General features: G+C 41.1%; 1 protein-coding gene across 2 annotated transcripts; it reads left to right on the forward strand.

Moving 5' to 3' along the window:
- Positions 1-549: 549 nt before the first annotated feature.
- On the forward strand, positions 550-16953 carry LOC311275221 (GRAM domain-containing protein 2B-like). 2 transcript variants are annotated; one of them, XM_084383565.1, is made up of 14 exons: positions 550-1179; positions 1473-1598; positions 3262-3349; positions 3443-3512; positions 3597-3700; positions 3790-3885; positions 3964-4035; positions 4659-4739; positions 4901-5012; positions 12778-12894; positions 14843-14933; positions 15093-15197; positions 15329-15413; positions 16102-16953. In XM_084383565.1, the coding sequence occupies exons 1-14, from the start codon at positions 1085-1087 to the stop codon at positions 16138-16140; spliced, it is 1281 nt and encodes a 426-aa protein (XP_084239691.1). In that variant the 5' UTR covers positions 550-1084; the 3' UTR covers positions 16141-16953. The 2 variants fall into 2 exon arrangements, with proteins under 2 accessions (XP_084239691.1, XP_084239692.1); XM_084383566.1 differs by lacking the exon at positions 12778-12894.
- Positions 16954-18098: the final 1145 nt, after the last annotated feature.

An 18098-nucleotide genomic window follows, 5' to 3' on the forward strand; every position in this document is an offset into this window, starting at 1 on the left:
TGGAGTCGAGCCTTTACTTTGTAACTTAAGTGCGTCACTATGTAACAGGTGTTATATAAATATATACACTGAACACAAATATAAACGCAGCACTTTTGTTTTTGCTCCCATTTTTCATGAGCTGAGCTCAAAGATCTAAGACATTTTCTATATACACAAAAGACCATTTCCCACAAATATTGTTCACAAATCTGTCTAAATCTGTGTTGGTGAGCCGAGATAATCCATCCCACCTCACAGGTGTGGCATATCAAGATGCTGATTAGACAGCATGAATATTGCACAGGTGTGCCTTAGGCTCGATCTTTGAATTCAGCTCATGAAAAATGGGAGCAAAAACAAAAGTGTTGCGTTTATATTTGTGTTCAGTGTATTTATTATAAAATATACACACTCCAGTCTGAAGCTGCCTGGAGTAGAAAGTACAATACCCATCTGTATTTAAGTCGGATTTTGAATACAGGCCTTTCACTTGTGTTTTTTATTGTGTGCTGTTGCTACTTTGTAACCAAACGATTTCAATAACTTCCTCCAGCTGAGTCAGCGGACTCTGCAGGACTCTGCTGCCCCTTGCTGGAGATCCCTCTCAAATACACTCTGTTACAACGATGTTTAAAGTTTGGAAATCCATTTTTTCACTGCAGGAAGTTGAGTAACAACAATAATTAAGAGCGTTAGGAAGCAGCTACCCAGACACTGGCACTTTTTTGGCGATTTGGAGACGATTACGCACAGATTTTCAGAAGTTCAACCTTTTACGCGCGTATTTTTAAGATCTTCTGCGTGTTTAAAGAGGTTAAATTCCCCGACTTTCCCTGCTTTATTAAATTGTAATCTGCAACCCATGGTTAGAAGTCAGCCCCAGCAGCAGGAGAAGGCTTCCTCCTTGCAGTTCCTGATGTTGTTCCCTGCTGCTCCCTCCCCTTTCCCGACTCCTCCTCTGTCCGACCTCTCGGCTCTCAGAGCGATCTTTCCAAAGTTTCCGTGCCAAGGCTTCCTGAAGCTTCTGCATTATATGCAGCACTGAGGCGACTGTCGGAACCGACGGAGGCAGAGATGAAGTAGAATATGAGTTAAAAAGAACATGGTGCTGATGACCGAGCAGGCGGACAGACCTCTGACCCCGTTATCCTCACCGGAGCAACTTTTCAACAGGGACTCCCGAGGGAACCGGCCCACGTAAGTGTGGATAAGATGGAGAGGAAGAAGGGCCCGGTTTGCTTCCCAGGCCTCATGCATTGTGCTTATTTGCATGTATGTCCTGCTTTTTGAATTAAAGGGCCCTGCTGACTTTTTAATGGTTGCATGAGACGCGTACGTGGCACAGAACAGGCGCAGACACGGTTGATTTAACAAGACAAAACTCCTCTGCTGTGTGTTTTGATCCTCAGATCTTTATGTGTTATGACACGTCTGAAGAGTATTGTGCAAGAAGAGAGAGAGATCAGTGTGTCGTTGTGTGATGTGTTCAGGTGTGAGGTGGAGAATGGAGGTGAGAGGAGACAGAGGAGGTCCGGACGGTCACCTGCAGACCTCCACCTGTGTCTGGACGCAGAGTCAGAGCCCTCAGAGAGCAGGAAGAAACCAGCCAGCATGAGGTGAAGAGGGTCATACTGTCCTCTGTGTGGCTGCACAATAAAACCAGATAACGCTTTAGAATAAGCATCATCAATAAATGGTACATTTACAGTTAATTAAACTTTAATCAAGAGTAATTTCACTGTTGACAAACAATAAAGTGTTTTATAAACAGTTTATTAAGCAATTGTTTGTTGTAAAGTTGCAGCTGATGTTTATAAACCTTTGCATTGGTCAATAAATGACTTATGAAGCATTAACTTTAAGTTTAATTAACATTTATTGATGATGGTTATTATACGACCACTACAGCTGCAGTCAATCAACAGCAATTTTCATTTTTCAAGCAACGAAAGACAGAAATGATCCCGTTCCAGCTTGTCAAATGTGGAGTTGGCTGCTTTTCTCTGTTTTCCATCACTTTAAATTCAATATTTTTGAGCTTTGAACTCTTCATCGGACAAAACAAGACATCTAAAGGCGTCACTGTGGACTCTGAGAAACTCTGATGGATTTTTTTCACTGTTTTTGAACAAGTAATAGAGGCTCATTTTATTTGTTTATTAATTTAAGGTATAGCTAAAAATACACATGTACAGGTTGAAGGTGTAGAATCGGCCACCTTGGATTCGGCATATCGCCACCAGAATAACTGTTGCTAACTTTATGCTCTTCGTACATCCATGTACTGTTAGCATGTTAGCTCAGTTAGCCGTGCAGCTAGCTGGACTATCGGTGTTGGTGTTTACACTGCTCACACAAGAGCTTTGAATCGTGGGAAAGAAAGAAGTCTCCAGGCCTGAGGTGAGCTGGTTAGCATGCTTACTTCAGTAGATAAGCAATAATCGTTAGTTGCAGCCTAAAAACTACTCAGTCTAAATATTTGGGTGTGCTATAAGACAACTGGACTTAATGTAAATTCATAGTAACGATTATTTTCATTGCGGATTAATCCGTCTATTATTTTCTAAATTAAAAATAAATCATCACTTAGTAACACCCTAAAAGAAATCCAAATAAACTGAATCCATTTCTAGGGCTGCAACTAACAATTATTATCATCGATGATGAATCTGTTATGTACTTTCTTGCTTAATCAATTAGATGTTTGGTTTGTAAAATGTCAGAAAAAGGTGAAAAATTGTTTCTCGAAGCCCGAGTTTACGTCTTCAAATGTCTTGTTTTGTCCACAACCCAAAGATATTCAGTTTACCGTCACAGAGGAGGAAAGAAACCAGAAAATATTCACATTTAAGAAGCTGGAATCAAAGAATTTGCCTGTTTTTTCTTTAAAAAATCACTCAAAACAATTCATCTATTATCAAAATAGTTTGCGATCAATTTAATAATCGTTGCAGCTCTAATTCATGTCAGTAAAGCTGACAGCAGACACTGACCGTAATCTCCACAGCACTGTGATTACACCTCACTACACCTGCATGACCAAAGTGCTGTTTACAGATGTAGCTGTTGCTGTGTAAGCAGCCCTCATAAAACCACAGCTGACACCACACAAAGCCAAATGAAGGACGTTTACTTTGACTAATAAAAAAGTCAGTGCGGATCAGTAGATGAGATGATGTCAAATGTTAGCTGTAGCTTTCATCAGTAAGTCTTTACCCGTCCTCTCTTCAGGTGTTACCTTGCTCTTTAAAAGATAAACACCGACCCTTTATTTGCCAGGTTGAAACCTGTGGAGCAGCTTTCACCGATGCCGAGTCCGAGTGACTGTGAAACAAAGTTTGAACGGAAGAAATCCCAGCCCAGCCACGTACGGACGCAGCTCACAACAAACTTTGTGCAAATTTGACACGTTTTTGCAGTTTCCTAACAAAACAAATCTCCTTCCTGTTCTTTTTTTTAGTTATCAAAGACAAACACTCAGTATCATAAGTTGTTCAAGGAGGTCAGCAAAGATGAGATACTCAAACAGAGTAAGTTTCAGACTGTCTTCACATAAAGACAAAAGATTTTGTGAGATTGTTGATCTAAATGTGAAGGACTCTTTGTGCCGACAGGTTACACTTGTGCCCTGCAGAGAGACATTTTATATCAGGGCAAAATGTTCGTCTCTGATAACTGGATCTGTTTCCACTCCAAAGTCTTTGGCAGAGATACCAAGGTAGGATAATAAAGACATTAATCAAGTGCCGGTTCATGTTTCATGGCTGTATTCTCTCGTATAACATGGTGGTGTCTCCTCATCTCCAGATTTCAATCCCTGTCATGTCTGTGACATTTATCAAAAAAACTAAAACTGCATTATTGGTCCCAAACGCTCTTGTGATTGAAACAACAAGTTATCAGGTCAGAGGACAGTTCACTTAATCAGTTTTTCCCACTTTTGCAACAACATGAAAGTGATTCTTAATGACTGTTTTCCAGCATGTCTTTGTGTCCTTCCTGTCTCGAAACACCACCTACAAACTGCTGAAGTCCATCTGCATTCATTTGGAGGTAAATAACATCTTCTTTAATACTTAATTGACGTTATTGAGCTCAATGGTTTCTATTTTCATTTCACTTTTTTATTTTGAAAGTTATAAAAATTAGTTGCTTCCCAAATTTCTCCATCACTTTTGGCTATTTTGCACCATTTTCTGACGCCCAAACAACACCTCGTTAGCCGTAAACCTGAAAAGATTGATAGCACCCTCATGTTTGTACGCTAAACATGAGGCTACAGCCAGCAGCCGGTAAGTTTAGCTGAGCATAAAGAACGGAAACAACGGGAAAAGCTAGCCTGGCCTTTGTACGCACAATCTCAAAAAAATCCACGGACAATAGAAACTAGCAGCTAGTTGCTACTTTGTCTTTAGCAGCTATAAAGACAAGCAGTAGAGTTATTATTAAACTTAACAGTCAGTAAGTGGCCTGAAACACGACCAAGCGAATGCTAACGCTGCTCTGTAATGGCTAGGTGTTGAAATGGATAACACGTTAGCCGTAACAGCTTAATGGGCGAAATATTTTGTTTTCATGTTCAAAGTTGCAAAAAACAAACAAAAAAGTATTAATACTGCTTTAAAAAAGTATATGTATTTCTTCTACATATGAATGGGTGTGCTGTGTGATTCCAGGTGGATAAAACTTGTAACAGCCCCGTCACTTCCTCCTGTGAAAACAGCTTCAGAGCGAAATGCCCATCGTCTCTTCCTCTGGTCAGTGGGTCTTGTCTGATGTTTTTATACAGGGTGTATGTATTTATTTCACATTTTCCATTGTGATAAAAGATCTAAAGAAACCTTGTTCTCATGTCATACAATACCTGCTCACTCAGTATGTGGTAGCCATTGTATATTGTCCTGTATGTGGGCTGCAGGACTTTTCCAGAGACTTCTCCGACCTCGATGGGGTTGTGCAACAAAGACGGCAGGAGATGATGGAGAGCAGCAGCTCCGGGTCTCAAACTCCAGATTACGACAAAATAACTGGTGTGTGCACCGTCCTTACCTATATGTACACATCTACCCTTTACTTAGTATAATCTACTGTACACACCTTGTAGTGTTTTTCTTTTGCTCCACATATGTGCTTAGCGTGTCAGGTGACGCTGTGGCTCAGACACTCTTAGGTTTGCAAATAGCTGGAGTTAAGCCAAGTGAAATTTGACCCATGGAGGCTTTGTTATAGCAAAGACAGTTGGCATGAAAACAGTGATGGGCCTATTGAATGATGAATGACATCTTCAGATGATTGTGGGATTGCTGCAGCGAGGCGTCTTTATTATTCTTATTCTTTGTCTTCTTCCATACAGTTTTGCATATCGACACATCGTTCCAATTTTCATATACAAGTAAATTTTTCTTTTACCTTTCTTGGCGATCTCTTACTATAATGTCCGTGCTAAGTTGTGTATTGATTTCTGATATCAATTAGCATTTATCTGTAGAAGGTTTTTTCTTTGTCCACGTGATCAGCAGCAAACTTCAGTCTTGCTTTAAGGTACCACGTCTGGAGCAAGGTCTTCTTTCTTGCACGGCAGCCTCTCAGCCAATGGTGATGCAGAACACACTTGATTGTGGACACTGACACCTGTCTTCCAGCAGCTGCTAATTCATTTTAGACTTGTAGTGCTTTTTGGTTGACTCTTGACCATCCTGACCAATTTTCTCTCAGCAGCAGGTGATAGTTTGCGTTGCACTTTATACTTACAAACAATTGTTTGCACAGACCAATGCTGAGCTCTTTAGACTTTCCCATTGTAGAGTGTGTGACCGAGTGTGTGTATCAAACAAGCCCTATTGAAATGGGCCCAGAAAGGTCACCAGCTGTTATCAATCAGAATCACTCAGAGGAAGTTTCCACAAGGAAAATGTAAATCACGCAATTTTCTATAATCACCAAAATTGATGGTTCAAGTTACTGTATGTATATTTTTGAGCCAGCAGATTTGGTCACATAATAAAAAAGACCCATAATAAATTCAGACGTGAAGCAAACTTCATGAATGTTTTTTGTGACAAAGTAGTTTGTGTTCCTCTCATCCCATCACGGAAATCATTGGAACTGAAGACTGCCATGATCTACATTTTCTTAACAAGTGTTTGTAAACTTTTGACCAAGACTGTATATATACAGTACAATGAATATCAGCACTTTCACATGTAAAAGTTAAAGGGAAATTAAAATAAAACACTTTGGGTCAAAATAACCCAAAAAGAGTTTTTTATGCAGCATGCAACTTCTTAGTGTGACAGAACTACATTAATACAACCACCAGATCCGTCATTTGGTTGCAAGAACATGAAAACTAGTGGATATATGAATTTTTGAAAATGACAGATTCTTTTCTTCTTCAGAAAACAAACTTCCTGTTATTAATTTGATTACTGTAACCATTCAACAACAACTATTTAAATGCAAACATGTATGTGTGTATTTGTGTGTGTGTGTGTGTGTGTGTGTGTGTGTGTGTGTGTGTGTGTGTGTGTGAAATCAAAGCAAAAGAATTTTGGGCCACAAGAATCAAAGCCACAAGAATCAAAGCAAAAGAATTTTGGGCCACAAGAATCAAAGCAAAAGAATTTTGGGCCACAAGAATCAAAGCCACAAAAATCAAAGCAAAAGAATTTTGGGCCACAAGAATCAAAGCAAAAGAATTTTGGGCCACAAGAATCAAAGCCAAATTGAACCTGATATATATAGCAGGTCTTCAACATTTCTTCAGTTTGAAGAAAAGCTTCAAGAGGAAGACATCTGATAACGACAATATCTGTTCATCACAGACAAAAGCAACTTTCTAAAACAGATTATACCAGCCCGACGAAAAGCTTCAAGAGGAAGACACCTGATAACGACAATATCTGTTCATCACAGACAAAAGCAACTTTCTAAAACAGATTATACCAGCCCGACGAAAAGCTTCAAGAGGAAGACACCTGATAACGACAATATCTGTTCATCACAGACAAAAGCAATTTTCTAAAACAGATTATACCAGCCCGACGAAATGGAATTCTCTAGTGAGCAGCCCAGAGACATGTCTCAGCAGAGACTTCTTCAAGAGCTGGAAGACACAAAAGAGCAGCTGAAAACCCTGGAAGAAAAGTATATCAACGGGGAAACAACCAAAGACCTAGAGTGGCTGAGAAATTACAGCTATGGTACAAATCTCCACATGGCAAAGATAGCTGTAAAACTGAACAGGATGAAAAAGGCGCAAACATCCAACCAGGAGGAGGTCACTGTTGAGCTCCAGGTGGAGAAGCAGAGGGACATGTTAAGTCTGCATTCACACCATGATGACAGGATGACCGAGGAATTCTATTATCTGCAGGAAAACACCATCCCTACAGCACCGACCTCTGAATTTCTAGAGGTGACTCAAGTTCTGTGTGAGCCGCAAGAGTCCATCGCTACTGCACTGGCCCCTGAACTTCTTGCCGTGACTCAAGTCTCTGAGGTGAATCGCCCAAGCAAACCAAAAAAACCTGTCCGGAAAAACGCCCCTTGGATGAGAAAACCAAGCTTGAAAGAAGCTGAAGTCCCTGAGGAGAAGCTGTGTGAGCCGCAGGAGTTCATCGCTACTGCACTGGCCCCTGAACTTCTGGACGAGACTCAAGTCCCTGAGGAGAAGCCGTGTGAGCCGCAGGAGTCCATCGCTACTGCACTGGCCCCTGAACTTCTTGCCGTGACTCAAGTCTCTGAGGTGAATCGCCCAAGCAAACCAAAAAAACCTGTCCGGAAAAACGCCCCTTGGATGAGAAAACCAAGCTTGAAAGAAGCTGAAGTCCCTGAGGAGAAGCTGTGTGAGCCGCAGGAGTTCATCGCTACTGCACTGGCCCCTGAACTTCTGGACGAGACTCAAGTCCCTGAGGAGAAGCCGTGTGAGCCGCAGGAGTCCATCGCTACTTCACTGGCCCCTGAACTTCTTGCCGTGACTCCAGTCTCTGAGGTGAATCGCCCAAGCAAACCAAAAAAACCTGTCCGGAAAAACGCCCCTTGTATGAGAAAACCAAGCTTGAAAGAAGCTGAAGTCCCTGAGGAGAAGCTGTGTGAGCCGCAGGAGTTCATCGCTACTGCACTGGCCCCTGAACTTCTGGACGAGACTCAAGTCCCTGAGGAGAAGCCGTGTGAGCCGCAGGAGTCCATCGCTACTTCACTGGCCCCTGAACTTCTTGCCGTGACTCAAGTCTCTGAGGTGAATCGCCCCAACAAACCAAAAAAACCTGTCCGGAAAAACGCCCCTTGTATGAGAAAACCAAGCTTGAAAGAAGCTCAAGTACCTGAGGAGAAGCCATGTGAGCCACAGGAGTCCATCGCTACTGCACTGGCCCCTGAACTTCTTGCCGTGACTCAAGTCCCTGAGGTGAAATGCCCAAGCAAACCAAAAATACCTTTCTGGAAAAATGCCCCTTGGATGAGAAAACCAAGCTTGAAAGAAGCTCAAGTCCCTGAGGAGAAGCCATGGGAGCCGCAGGAGCCCATCACTACTGCACTGGCCCCTGACCTTCTTGACGTGACTCGAGTCTCTGAGGTGAATCGCCCAAGCAAACCAAAAAAACCTTTCTGGAAAAATGTCCCTTGTATGAGAAAACCAAGCTTGAAAGAAGCTCAAGTCCCTGAGGAGAAGCCATGTGAGACGCAGGAGTCCATCACTACTGCACTGGCCCCTGAACTTCTGGATAGGACTCAAGTCCCTGAGGTGAATCGCCCAAGCAAACCAAAAATACCTTTCTGGAAAAATGCCCCTTTTATGAGAAAACCAAGCTTGAAAGAAGCTGAAGTCCCTGAGGAGAAGCCATGTGAGACGCAGGAGCTCATCGCTACTGCACTGGCCCCTGAACTTCTTGCCGTGACTCAAGTCCCTGAGGTGAAATGCCCAAGCAAACCAAAAATACCTTTCTGGAAAAATGCCCCTTTTATGAGAAAACCAAGCTTGAAAGAAGCTGAAATCCCTGAGGAGAAGCCATGTGAGACGCAGGAGCCCATCACTACTGCACTGGCCCCTGACCTTCTTGCCGCGACTCAAGTCTCTGAGGTGAATCGCCCAAGCAAACCAAAAAAACCTTTCTGGAAAAATGTCCCTTGTATGAGAAAACCAAGCTTGAAAGAAGCTCAAGTCCCTGAGGAGAAGCCATGTGAGACGCAGGAGCCCATCACTACTGCACTGGCCCCTGAACTTCTTGCCGTGACTCAAGTCCCTGAGGTGAAATGCCCAAGCAAACCAAAAATACCTTTCTGGAAAAATGTCCCTTTTATGAGAAAACCAAGCTTGAAAGAAGCTGAAGTCCCTGAGGAGAAGCCGTGTAAGACGCAGAAGTCCATCACTACTGCACTGGCCCCTGAACTTCTTGCCGTGACTCAAGTCCCTGAGGTGAAATGCCCAAGCAAACCAAAAATACCTTTCTGGAAAAATGCCCCTTGGATGAGAAAATCAAGCTTGAAAGAAGCTCAAGTCCCTGAGGAGAAGCCATGTGAGCCGCAGCAGTCCATTGCTACTGCACCGGCCCATGAACTTCTGGATGGGACTCAAGTCTCTGAGGAGAAGCCGTGTGAGCAGCAGGTGAGGTTTCAAACTGACCTGGAGTTTGAGAACAATCTTCTTTATGCTGAGCTCCAGTTGGAGAAGGACAAAAACAATCTTCTTAACGCTGAGCTCCAGTTGGAGAAGCAGAAGACCAACCATTTCCAAGACAAACTGGACTGGAGGGCCGCTACACAACAAGTGATATGGCATGATGTCAACACTATCAGACAGCAGTTTGAGACTCTTCAACAAGGGCTTCAGGAGAGAGACAAGCTAATAAAACTAATTCAACAAGAATTTGAGGAGCTAACAACTCAGTTTAGTGTTCAACCCCCTTTCAACCTTAAGCTCTCCAGAGAGAAGCGGTGTGAGCAGCAGGAGTCCATCGCTACTGCACTGGCCCCTGAACTTCTGGACATGACTCATGTCTCTGAGGTGAAATGCCCAAGCAAACCAAAAAAATTCTGGAAAAATTTCCGTTTCCCCTCATTCTGATGTGACTCAAATGATGATCACTTTCTGTGATTGAGGAAACCAAAGAAGTGGAAGAAGTAATTTGGCTTCAACAACTCAAGCTGTCATATTCGCATCAAAATGCATCAACACCAAGGACCTCTATACTGTGGACAGCCAGTAGATGCCATATGTCATATGTGTGCTGTCTGTGTGGAGTTAACATGTCCTCCCCCTGCCTCTGTGGGTTTCCCCCGGGTGCCCCGGTTCTCCCACAATTTTCAAAACAATTGTTTAAATTTGTTTTTGAAAAAAAAAAAAAAGACTGCTCCCCATGCCTCTTTGGGTTTCCCCCGGGTGCTCCGGTTCTCCCACAATTTTCAAAACAATTGTTTAAATTTGTTTTTGAAAAAAAGAAAAAAGACTGCTCCCCATGCCTCTTTGGGTTTCCCCCGGGTGCTCCGGTTCTCCCACAATTTTCAAAACAATTGTTTAAATTTGTTTTTGAAAAAAAAAAAAAAAGGCTGCTCCCCATGCCTCTTTGGGTTTCCCCCGGGTGCTCCGGTTCTCCCACAATTTTCAAAACAATTGTTTAAATTTGTTTTTGAAAAAAAAAAAAAAGACTGCTCCCCATGCCTCTTTGGGTTTCCCCCGGGTGCTCCGGTTCTCCCACAATTTTCAAAACAATTGTTTAAATTTGTTTTTGAAAAAAAAAAAAAAAGGCTGCTCCCCATGCCTCTTTGGGTTTCCCCCGGGTGCTCCGGTTCTCCCACAATTTTCAAAACAATTGTTTAAATTTGTTTTTGAAAAAAAAAAAAAAGACTGCTCCCCATGCCTCTTTGGGTTTCCCCCGGGTGCTCCGGTTCTCCCACAATTTTCAAAACAATTGTTTAAATTTGTTTTTGAAAAAAAAAAAAAAAGGCTGCTCCCCATGCCTCTTTGGGTTTCCCCCGGGTGCTCCGGTTCTCCCACAATTTTCAAAACAATTGTTTAAATTTGTTTTTGAAAATAAAAAAAAAAGACTGCTCCCCATGCCTCTTTGGGTTTCCCCCGGGTGCTCCGGTTCTCCCACAATTTTCAAAACAATTGTTTAAATTTGTTTTTGAAAATAAAAAAAAAACACTGGCTCCAACAACTCAAGCTGTCACATTCGCCATCAAACATCAACAACAAGGACCTCTCTACTGCAGACAGCCAGTAGATGCCATATGTCATTTGTGGTCGGGCATTGGGGGGGGGCAGTGTATCAGCGCTACCTCCTACAGCAGCACACATTTATCTTGCAGACATAGTATGGGGAGCTAATTGGGAAGACGAGATGTCAACCAAAATGCCGACATCTCGCCAATCAGAAAATGCTCCCCATACTGTGTCTCTCTGAAGTAACTTCAAGCTATATGTGTGCTGTCTATGTGGAGTTAACATGTCCTCCCCCTGCCTCTGTGGGTTTCCCCCGGGTGCTCCGGTTCTCCCACAGTTTTCAAAACAATTGTTTAGATTTGTATTTGAATAATAATAAAAGAAATTAAATTAAAAAATTTAATTTTATTTAGCTTTATTTTATAGTATGTAGTAGTTGTCGTGTAGGTAATTGTAGGTAATTGTCTTTCTTGAAGTGGGAACAAATTTTCTTCTCACTCAAGTGAGAAAACTACATCAGCCGGCCAGCTGGTACCGCCATCGCTGAGAGCAAACAAAGACCGCACAGCAAAATCCCGACTCTTCTCTGTTCTGGCACCTCAGTGGTGGATCGAACTTCCGACCAACGTCTGGCCGCGTTTTGGCTGCCCTGGTTCATGTTCTGTCTTTATCAGAGCCTTGTTTTGATTTACAATCATTATCTCGCCGTGGAAACATTTCACAATGCTACTTTGGCAATTACTCTGATGTTTGAGACACTCTGTAAGACATGCCACTACAAGGCCTCAGTAAATAAAACCCTAGATTTTGTTCCTGATACATCTTTTCTTTTAATGTTGCCCTTTGCCATCACCGTGGCACTTACCACCCATCATATAGGCTTTTATTGAAAAGGTTATATGTTTAGTCTCACAGATATTCTGCAGGACTCCAAAGCTGTCTTCTTCTGTCAGGCCCACGTTAATTGGATTGCCTACGAGACAAAACCACACATCACATTATTTATTTCCTAGAACAAAGCCAAACATGTATTATCAGAAGAATGATGCACCATTGTGTGAACAGTCAGTCAGGGGGTGACTTCACCAGTTGCAAAAAGAGGTTTACTAGTGAGTTTATGCTCTCGGTCACTAGATTCAAGCCTTGTTCAACACAGCATGGTGTTTATTTGTAAAACTGGCTTCACACACAAGTTCTCCATGAGCATGTGCATGATGGTACCAACAGCACCGCCTTGTAGTCTTTTAAAAATACAGCGCTATCTCTTTAAAGCATGATCCGATCAGCACCGATTTTGGGTTGTACCAAAAGATATTGTAGATAACAGTTGCCAACACTGCTGTTAAAACTGATGTCTTTCACCTGTAGGTGGTGTCACAGTACAAATCCAATTGGACCGATTATGGAGCGCAGATTTTTGCGACAAATTTACCATCAACAGACATGGATTAGATGCAGCAATCCCACAACTTTTCTTTGGTTCAAGTTGTCTGGTTGTTTATGTCAGTATGTTTTTGTTGTTCTTTTTTTTTTTTTTTAAATCTTACAAGCTACCGTAGAGGACATGTTCCTCTGTCAGGATATTTGTACGTCCATTCATGGGAATCATGGGTTCTCTCTGTTTATTTGAGCAGACTTCACCGGCCTGCCAGACACATTTCTGAGTGCAGTGAAGAGCGGAGAGGTTTCAGTCCACGCAGACATTCACCTCCAGACTCCAAGCCAAAAACACGGAGCTGCCCTTAAGAACGGTAGTTTATACTTGATCTATTAAGAAGCTTTGTTCATACTTCTGTAGGTTTGTGTTTCAATGTTTTGAGGTAGAAATCCAGAAGCAGTACAAACATCTGTTATAAACCAAGATTAATTTATGTTTATTTCAACCTATATACAAATAATCGTGTAAAAAGATAGATACCACTCTCATGTCCTCTCTGGAAAAATGAAGCTACACAACAGTCCACAGGCAACTACTTAGCTTAGCTTGGAATAAACAGTGGAAACAGGAGGAAACAGCTGTGCCGCTCTGTCAAAACGTACATAACACCCCTGTAAAACCACAACATATTGGTTTTTACACTTTGTAAGGATCAAATAAACAAGGTATAACTTATTTTATTAAATCAGTGAGAAGCTTGGCTATTTCTATATAGTTTTTCTTAATGCCTGCCTGGCTTTTATGATGGAGTGTTGAGAGAGGATGAGTTCAGGAGTCTGACTGTCTGAGGAAAGAAGCAGCTCTGTAGTCTGGTGGACCGGTAGTGGATACTTCTGTATCTCTTGCCAGAACGCAGCAGAACAACTGGCTTATAACGTGATATTTTATGATGGCTTTGCTTCTGAGATATATCTTACGGTGGCCGACGAGGGCAAGAATTTGGCTAAAAGAGCTAATAGCTTGAGCTAAACGCATAGCAGGACTGAGACTTTCTCTTTAGAGGAACATGTTTTGTTGTCACGTTAAACTGCAGTTCACTGTCAACACACTAAGTGTCCGTAAATACATGTACTGAAGTACATTTACTAAACGTCACCGTCACCTGCACAGCATGTACTATGTTTAGAAAATAAAGTCCTGGTTCTTGCAGTTGATAAAGAGCACTCCCCCTAGAGGCCTGGAGCACTTCCGTTGTGGGGACTGGATATGCAGCGTTTTTGTGTTTTTGATTTTTCATTGTTCCTGTATGTTTTTCTATTCGAGACAAATTGACGATTGCATGTGCTTTCCAAAGTTGCAGCAAGTTTGCAATTGTCAACCACCGTAACATCTTGCTGTTGGCTTATTTTTATGAAAACATACCATGACAAGGAAATGTTGACAACCTCAGCTTTTGAACAAAATTAAGAAAAGAAAAATAGTATTAAAAATATATTTTTGCTTTCAAAAACAAAAGCCAACCAGATCAAAATCTTTATGACACAAAGCGATGGTGCTCATAATGCTTCTGTCCACATGGGCTGCCAGTCAATTAGTGAGCTTTTGATGTGCTGGTAGTCAGATTTTGTTAGTTCTGCGCAGAGCCAGGCTAGCTCTTTCCCTCTGTTTCCAGTCTTTATGCTAAGCTACGCTAAATGTCTCCTTGCTCCTGCTTCATTTACACCGTACAGTTGCGAGAGTGGTATCAATCTTATCACAACACATGAAAACAAATTAGCATCTTTCCCCTACAAAGATCATTTAATGGTGCAGCTAATGTATTTGTTTCCAAAGATGTCTAGTTTTACTTGTTGATGAAGGTTCTCAGTCTCTCAGGTCATGGTAGATCTAAATGATGTATCGCAGGCAACTGAATTTGTTTCAGTTTCTCGAAGACGTTTCACTTTTCATCCAAGAGGCTTCTTCACTTCTAAGTAACTGATCACCCACCTACAATGCAGTACTGAGTTCCCTCCCCAGACAGCTTAACAACCATTCACACCTGGGCTCACCTAGCCCTAGCAACCCACATGAAGGCCGGTTGGGTCAACAGCCCACAAGTGGCCCTAACGACTCTGAAACTCAGAGTTCACATGTGTCCGACTCTGTAAAGACACTCCCACAAAGAGTTTAAAAGCCAACTCCCCTCCAGTTAGTTAGAACTGAGGAAGCCTCTTGGATGAGAGGTGAAACGTCTTCAACAAACTGAAAGCACCTAGATCTAGTTTTACTACAACTAGCATCTAACAAATCAGTATTTCTCTTTTTGCTCTTCCTTGTAGGCTCTACTAAACCAACCCGGAGAGACATGCTCAAAGACAAATCCTCTCAGCCGATGTCTTTACACGCCATCCTCCTTATCTACCTGTTTTTGTGAGTCACCGTTCATTATGTGTAATATGAGAAGTCTGAACGACCTGACGAGACAATGGTCAGATTTCCATGACGAGTTAATTTCCATTATTTGGGCGTGTTGGCGATTGTTCCGTGTGGCTTTGTTTTGTTGATCTGTCACTGTGTTTGTCTTCACAGAGTTAGTGTCCTCGTCCTGTCCTCCTGTTACATGGCTTTCAAGATAGTGGCTCTTGAGCATCGTCTGAACTCGTTGGTGTCCACGGGGGAACAAATTCGTAATGAGTAAGAGCTAAACTGATAATCATTAAGTCAGTGTTGGTAAATCCAAATGAAGTTCATGCTGTTTTATTTCTTTTGGTAGTGAAACATCACATATTATTTTGGTTAATGAGTTACTGGAAATGTTGTTGCAGGAATGCTGTGAGCCCCAGGTCCCAGAATGAAATAAATGCTGAGATTTATGGAGAACTGTCAACCAACTTGTTCAAGCTGGAAAAGGTTCGTTTTCATGCACCGGACAGCAAATATGGCCACTGAAATATCTCCTATGTTAAGTTGTTTATTTCCCCCAGCTGACAATTCATCTGTCTTTTATACTGAGTGTCATATAACATATCAAATCGTAATGAACTAATTTGGAGAAACTCTGGCAGGGGTCGACTCCACTGCTCTGGTTGTATGTAAGCGTATGAGAAAATTACCCTAATTCTCACTTGATGTATTAGCTCAGTAAACAGATTCCTGATGAGTTTATGATCTCAATCTCTAGTTTAGAGTCTTCTTTAATACAGCATTGGGTTCATTTTCTAAATTATGGTCCCATTTAGAGTAAAATAGACGATATGCTTTAGGGCGTGGTTACCTTGTGATTGACAAGTCGCTACCACAGCGTGTCCAAATATATGGTCCCTTTCGGCTCCAAAAAGCCAAAATGTCACATGTTTTCACTCGTTATGCCATGCTAAGCTAACCGGCAGCTAGCAGTAACTTTATATTTAAGCGACAGACATGAGTGGTATTGATCTTTTTGTCCAACTCTTAGCAAGAAAGCAAAGAAGCAAATATCCCAAAAATGTCAAAATGTTCCTTTTAAAAGCAATTAGATTAACTTTCTCCTGAAATGAATACCTTACTTTATAGTCAGCAGTAGTTTATAGTGTTTATACTTTGCATGTTTTCTTCCTAGATTCAAAGAAATCTCCGGAAGCTACTTGAAGAGACTTGAGAAGAAGACTGTTGTCTGTCGGCCTGTCCGAACAGAAGCTGTACCTGTCATCAGAATTGATCGGCAGTGATCAGTTTTGGAAATGGATCTGGTGCCAAAGTGTGGACAGCTCGGACAGAAAGCTTTCTTGACGTTATGTGAACTTTAACTTAAATTGTGCAATAATAGCTTCTTTCCTCTTTCCACTCAGGACTCTTTCTGAACAAACTGTTAAAACTGAAGCAGCGTGTTAGTGTTAGAAGTTAGGAGCTTGTGTGTGGTATTTATCTTTATTTTGCATTTCACAACAGTGGGATTTTTAAGGTCCAAATGTCTTATTTCAGTGTTTTCCAAACATTTCTTAAAAAGGTCAACTTGTGCTGTTCAAGTGTTTCATTTGTGAGAATTAAATTGCCAATAAATTGTATTTATGACATGTATTTAAATCACTCAGCTGGGGATGCTTGCATCACATCTTTTGATGACATTCATTGGCGACTTCTTCTTCCACTGTGTGGCATTTAGAGAAAACGAGAGCAAATCAACTGAGTTTAAAAGGTATTTTTATTGTAAATCTGTCCCGATCTTTAATTTTAACCAAGCACATAACAGGTTTATTGAGGAGCTTCTCAGCTGATCTTAATTTAAAAATGCGTCCTGTTTTAAACATTTGCTGTCGAGTTGTTTGATGTGTGTTAAAAAGAGCAGTCAGTCATTTCAGGACTGAGTGTGAGCTGAAGCCTTTGTTTACATTTAGATCGCAGACTGTGCCTTCAATTGTTGTGTCTGTCGCAGTCCTCAAATAAATTTCTCTTCTCCTGCAGAGTCGCTTCAGTTTTGCTTCCAGAGCATTTTTTTTATTCGTCCTCCAGGTTTCTTCACATAAAGCTGACCCCGCAGTGAGGGGACACACCTGCAGGGCAGTTTATGTATTGATACTTGGCTAATTCTGGCATATTTACAGTAATGTTGATAGATATCCTGTGTCCCAGTAAAATAAACTGAATAAATTAACCTCATCCTCCTTTACATAAACTATTTTTCTCATTACACAGATGTTTTAAATAGAACCCAATAGTCATACTTATTGATACTTAAAGATATTGTGACAAAATATTACTTGTGTGAAAGTGAAAGTCGACCCACACGAATAGTACTTGAGTAAAAGTCTTAAAGTATCTGATATTAAATATACTGTAAAAGTAAATTAGACATGTATTTACATGTGTGTTTATACTGTGTACTGTGGGTCAACAGACTATCATATCCAATATTCAGCATTTTTCTGATTATTTTGATTAATGATCATTTAAAAATGTGCTGATTTGGCTTTGTTGTTGCATGTAATCTGCAAAGTAACTAAATGTATCAAATAAATGCAGTGGAGTAAAAAGTACAATACTCTGCTCCAAGATGTAGTGGAGCAGAAGTATAAAGTAGCACAAACTATTCGACAAACGCTGAAAGAAGTGAAAATGAGTCACTGCAGAGCGGGAGCGAAGAGGAGAGACTGAACTGTAACACTGATGGAAAGTGTTTATGTTTAGAAGCTGAAGAAGAGAAGTAGTGCAGTAGATTTACACGAGGGGTCGACCAAAATGGCTTAGTCGGGGCCGATACTGGTGAACAACCAAATTTCGAACGACCAGTGATGAAATAAACCTAAATACAATTTACTCAGGTACTGTTCTTAAGTACAATTTGCTTAGTATTTCCCTTTTCTGCTACTTTATACTTCCTCTCTACTACATTTGTTTTGATAACTTTAGTTACTACTATAGTATGAGAGTATGATGACGTGCTATCTTCTGAGAAATTAAACATTATTATTATTATTATTATTATTATTATCATTATTTTAATTGTAAAGTGAACAGCTTACAGAGATTTCAGGGAAACATTAGCACATACAAAACAAATCTAAGTGAAAATAAAGCCACACAAGGACGTCAAACAAGAATAAAAATAAATATATGTAA

Source organism: Pagrus pagrus (assembly GCF_965226575.1).
Source record: "Pagrus pagrus genome assembly, chromosome: 19".
NCBI lineage: Eukaryota > Metazoa > Chordata > Actinopteri > Spariformes > Sparidae > Pagrus > Pagrus pagrus.

Coding starts and splice junctions, on each gene's coding strand:
- LOC311275221 (XM_084383565.1), top strand. CDS start 1,085: ATGGTGCTGATGACCGAGCAGGCGGACAGACCTCTGACCCCGTTATCC. Junction 3,886..3,963: donor TTGAAACAACAAGTTATCAG/GTCAGAGGACAG, acceptor ACTGTTTTCCAG/CATGTCTTTGTGTCCTTCCT. Junction 15,414..16,101: donor ACTTGTTCAAGCTGGAAAAG/GTTCGTTTTCAT, acceptor TTTTCTTCCTAG/ATTCAAAGAAATCTCCGGAA.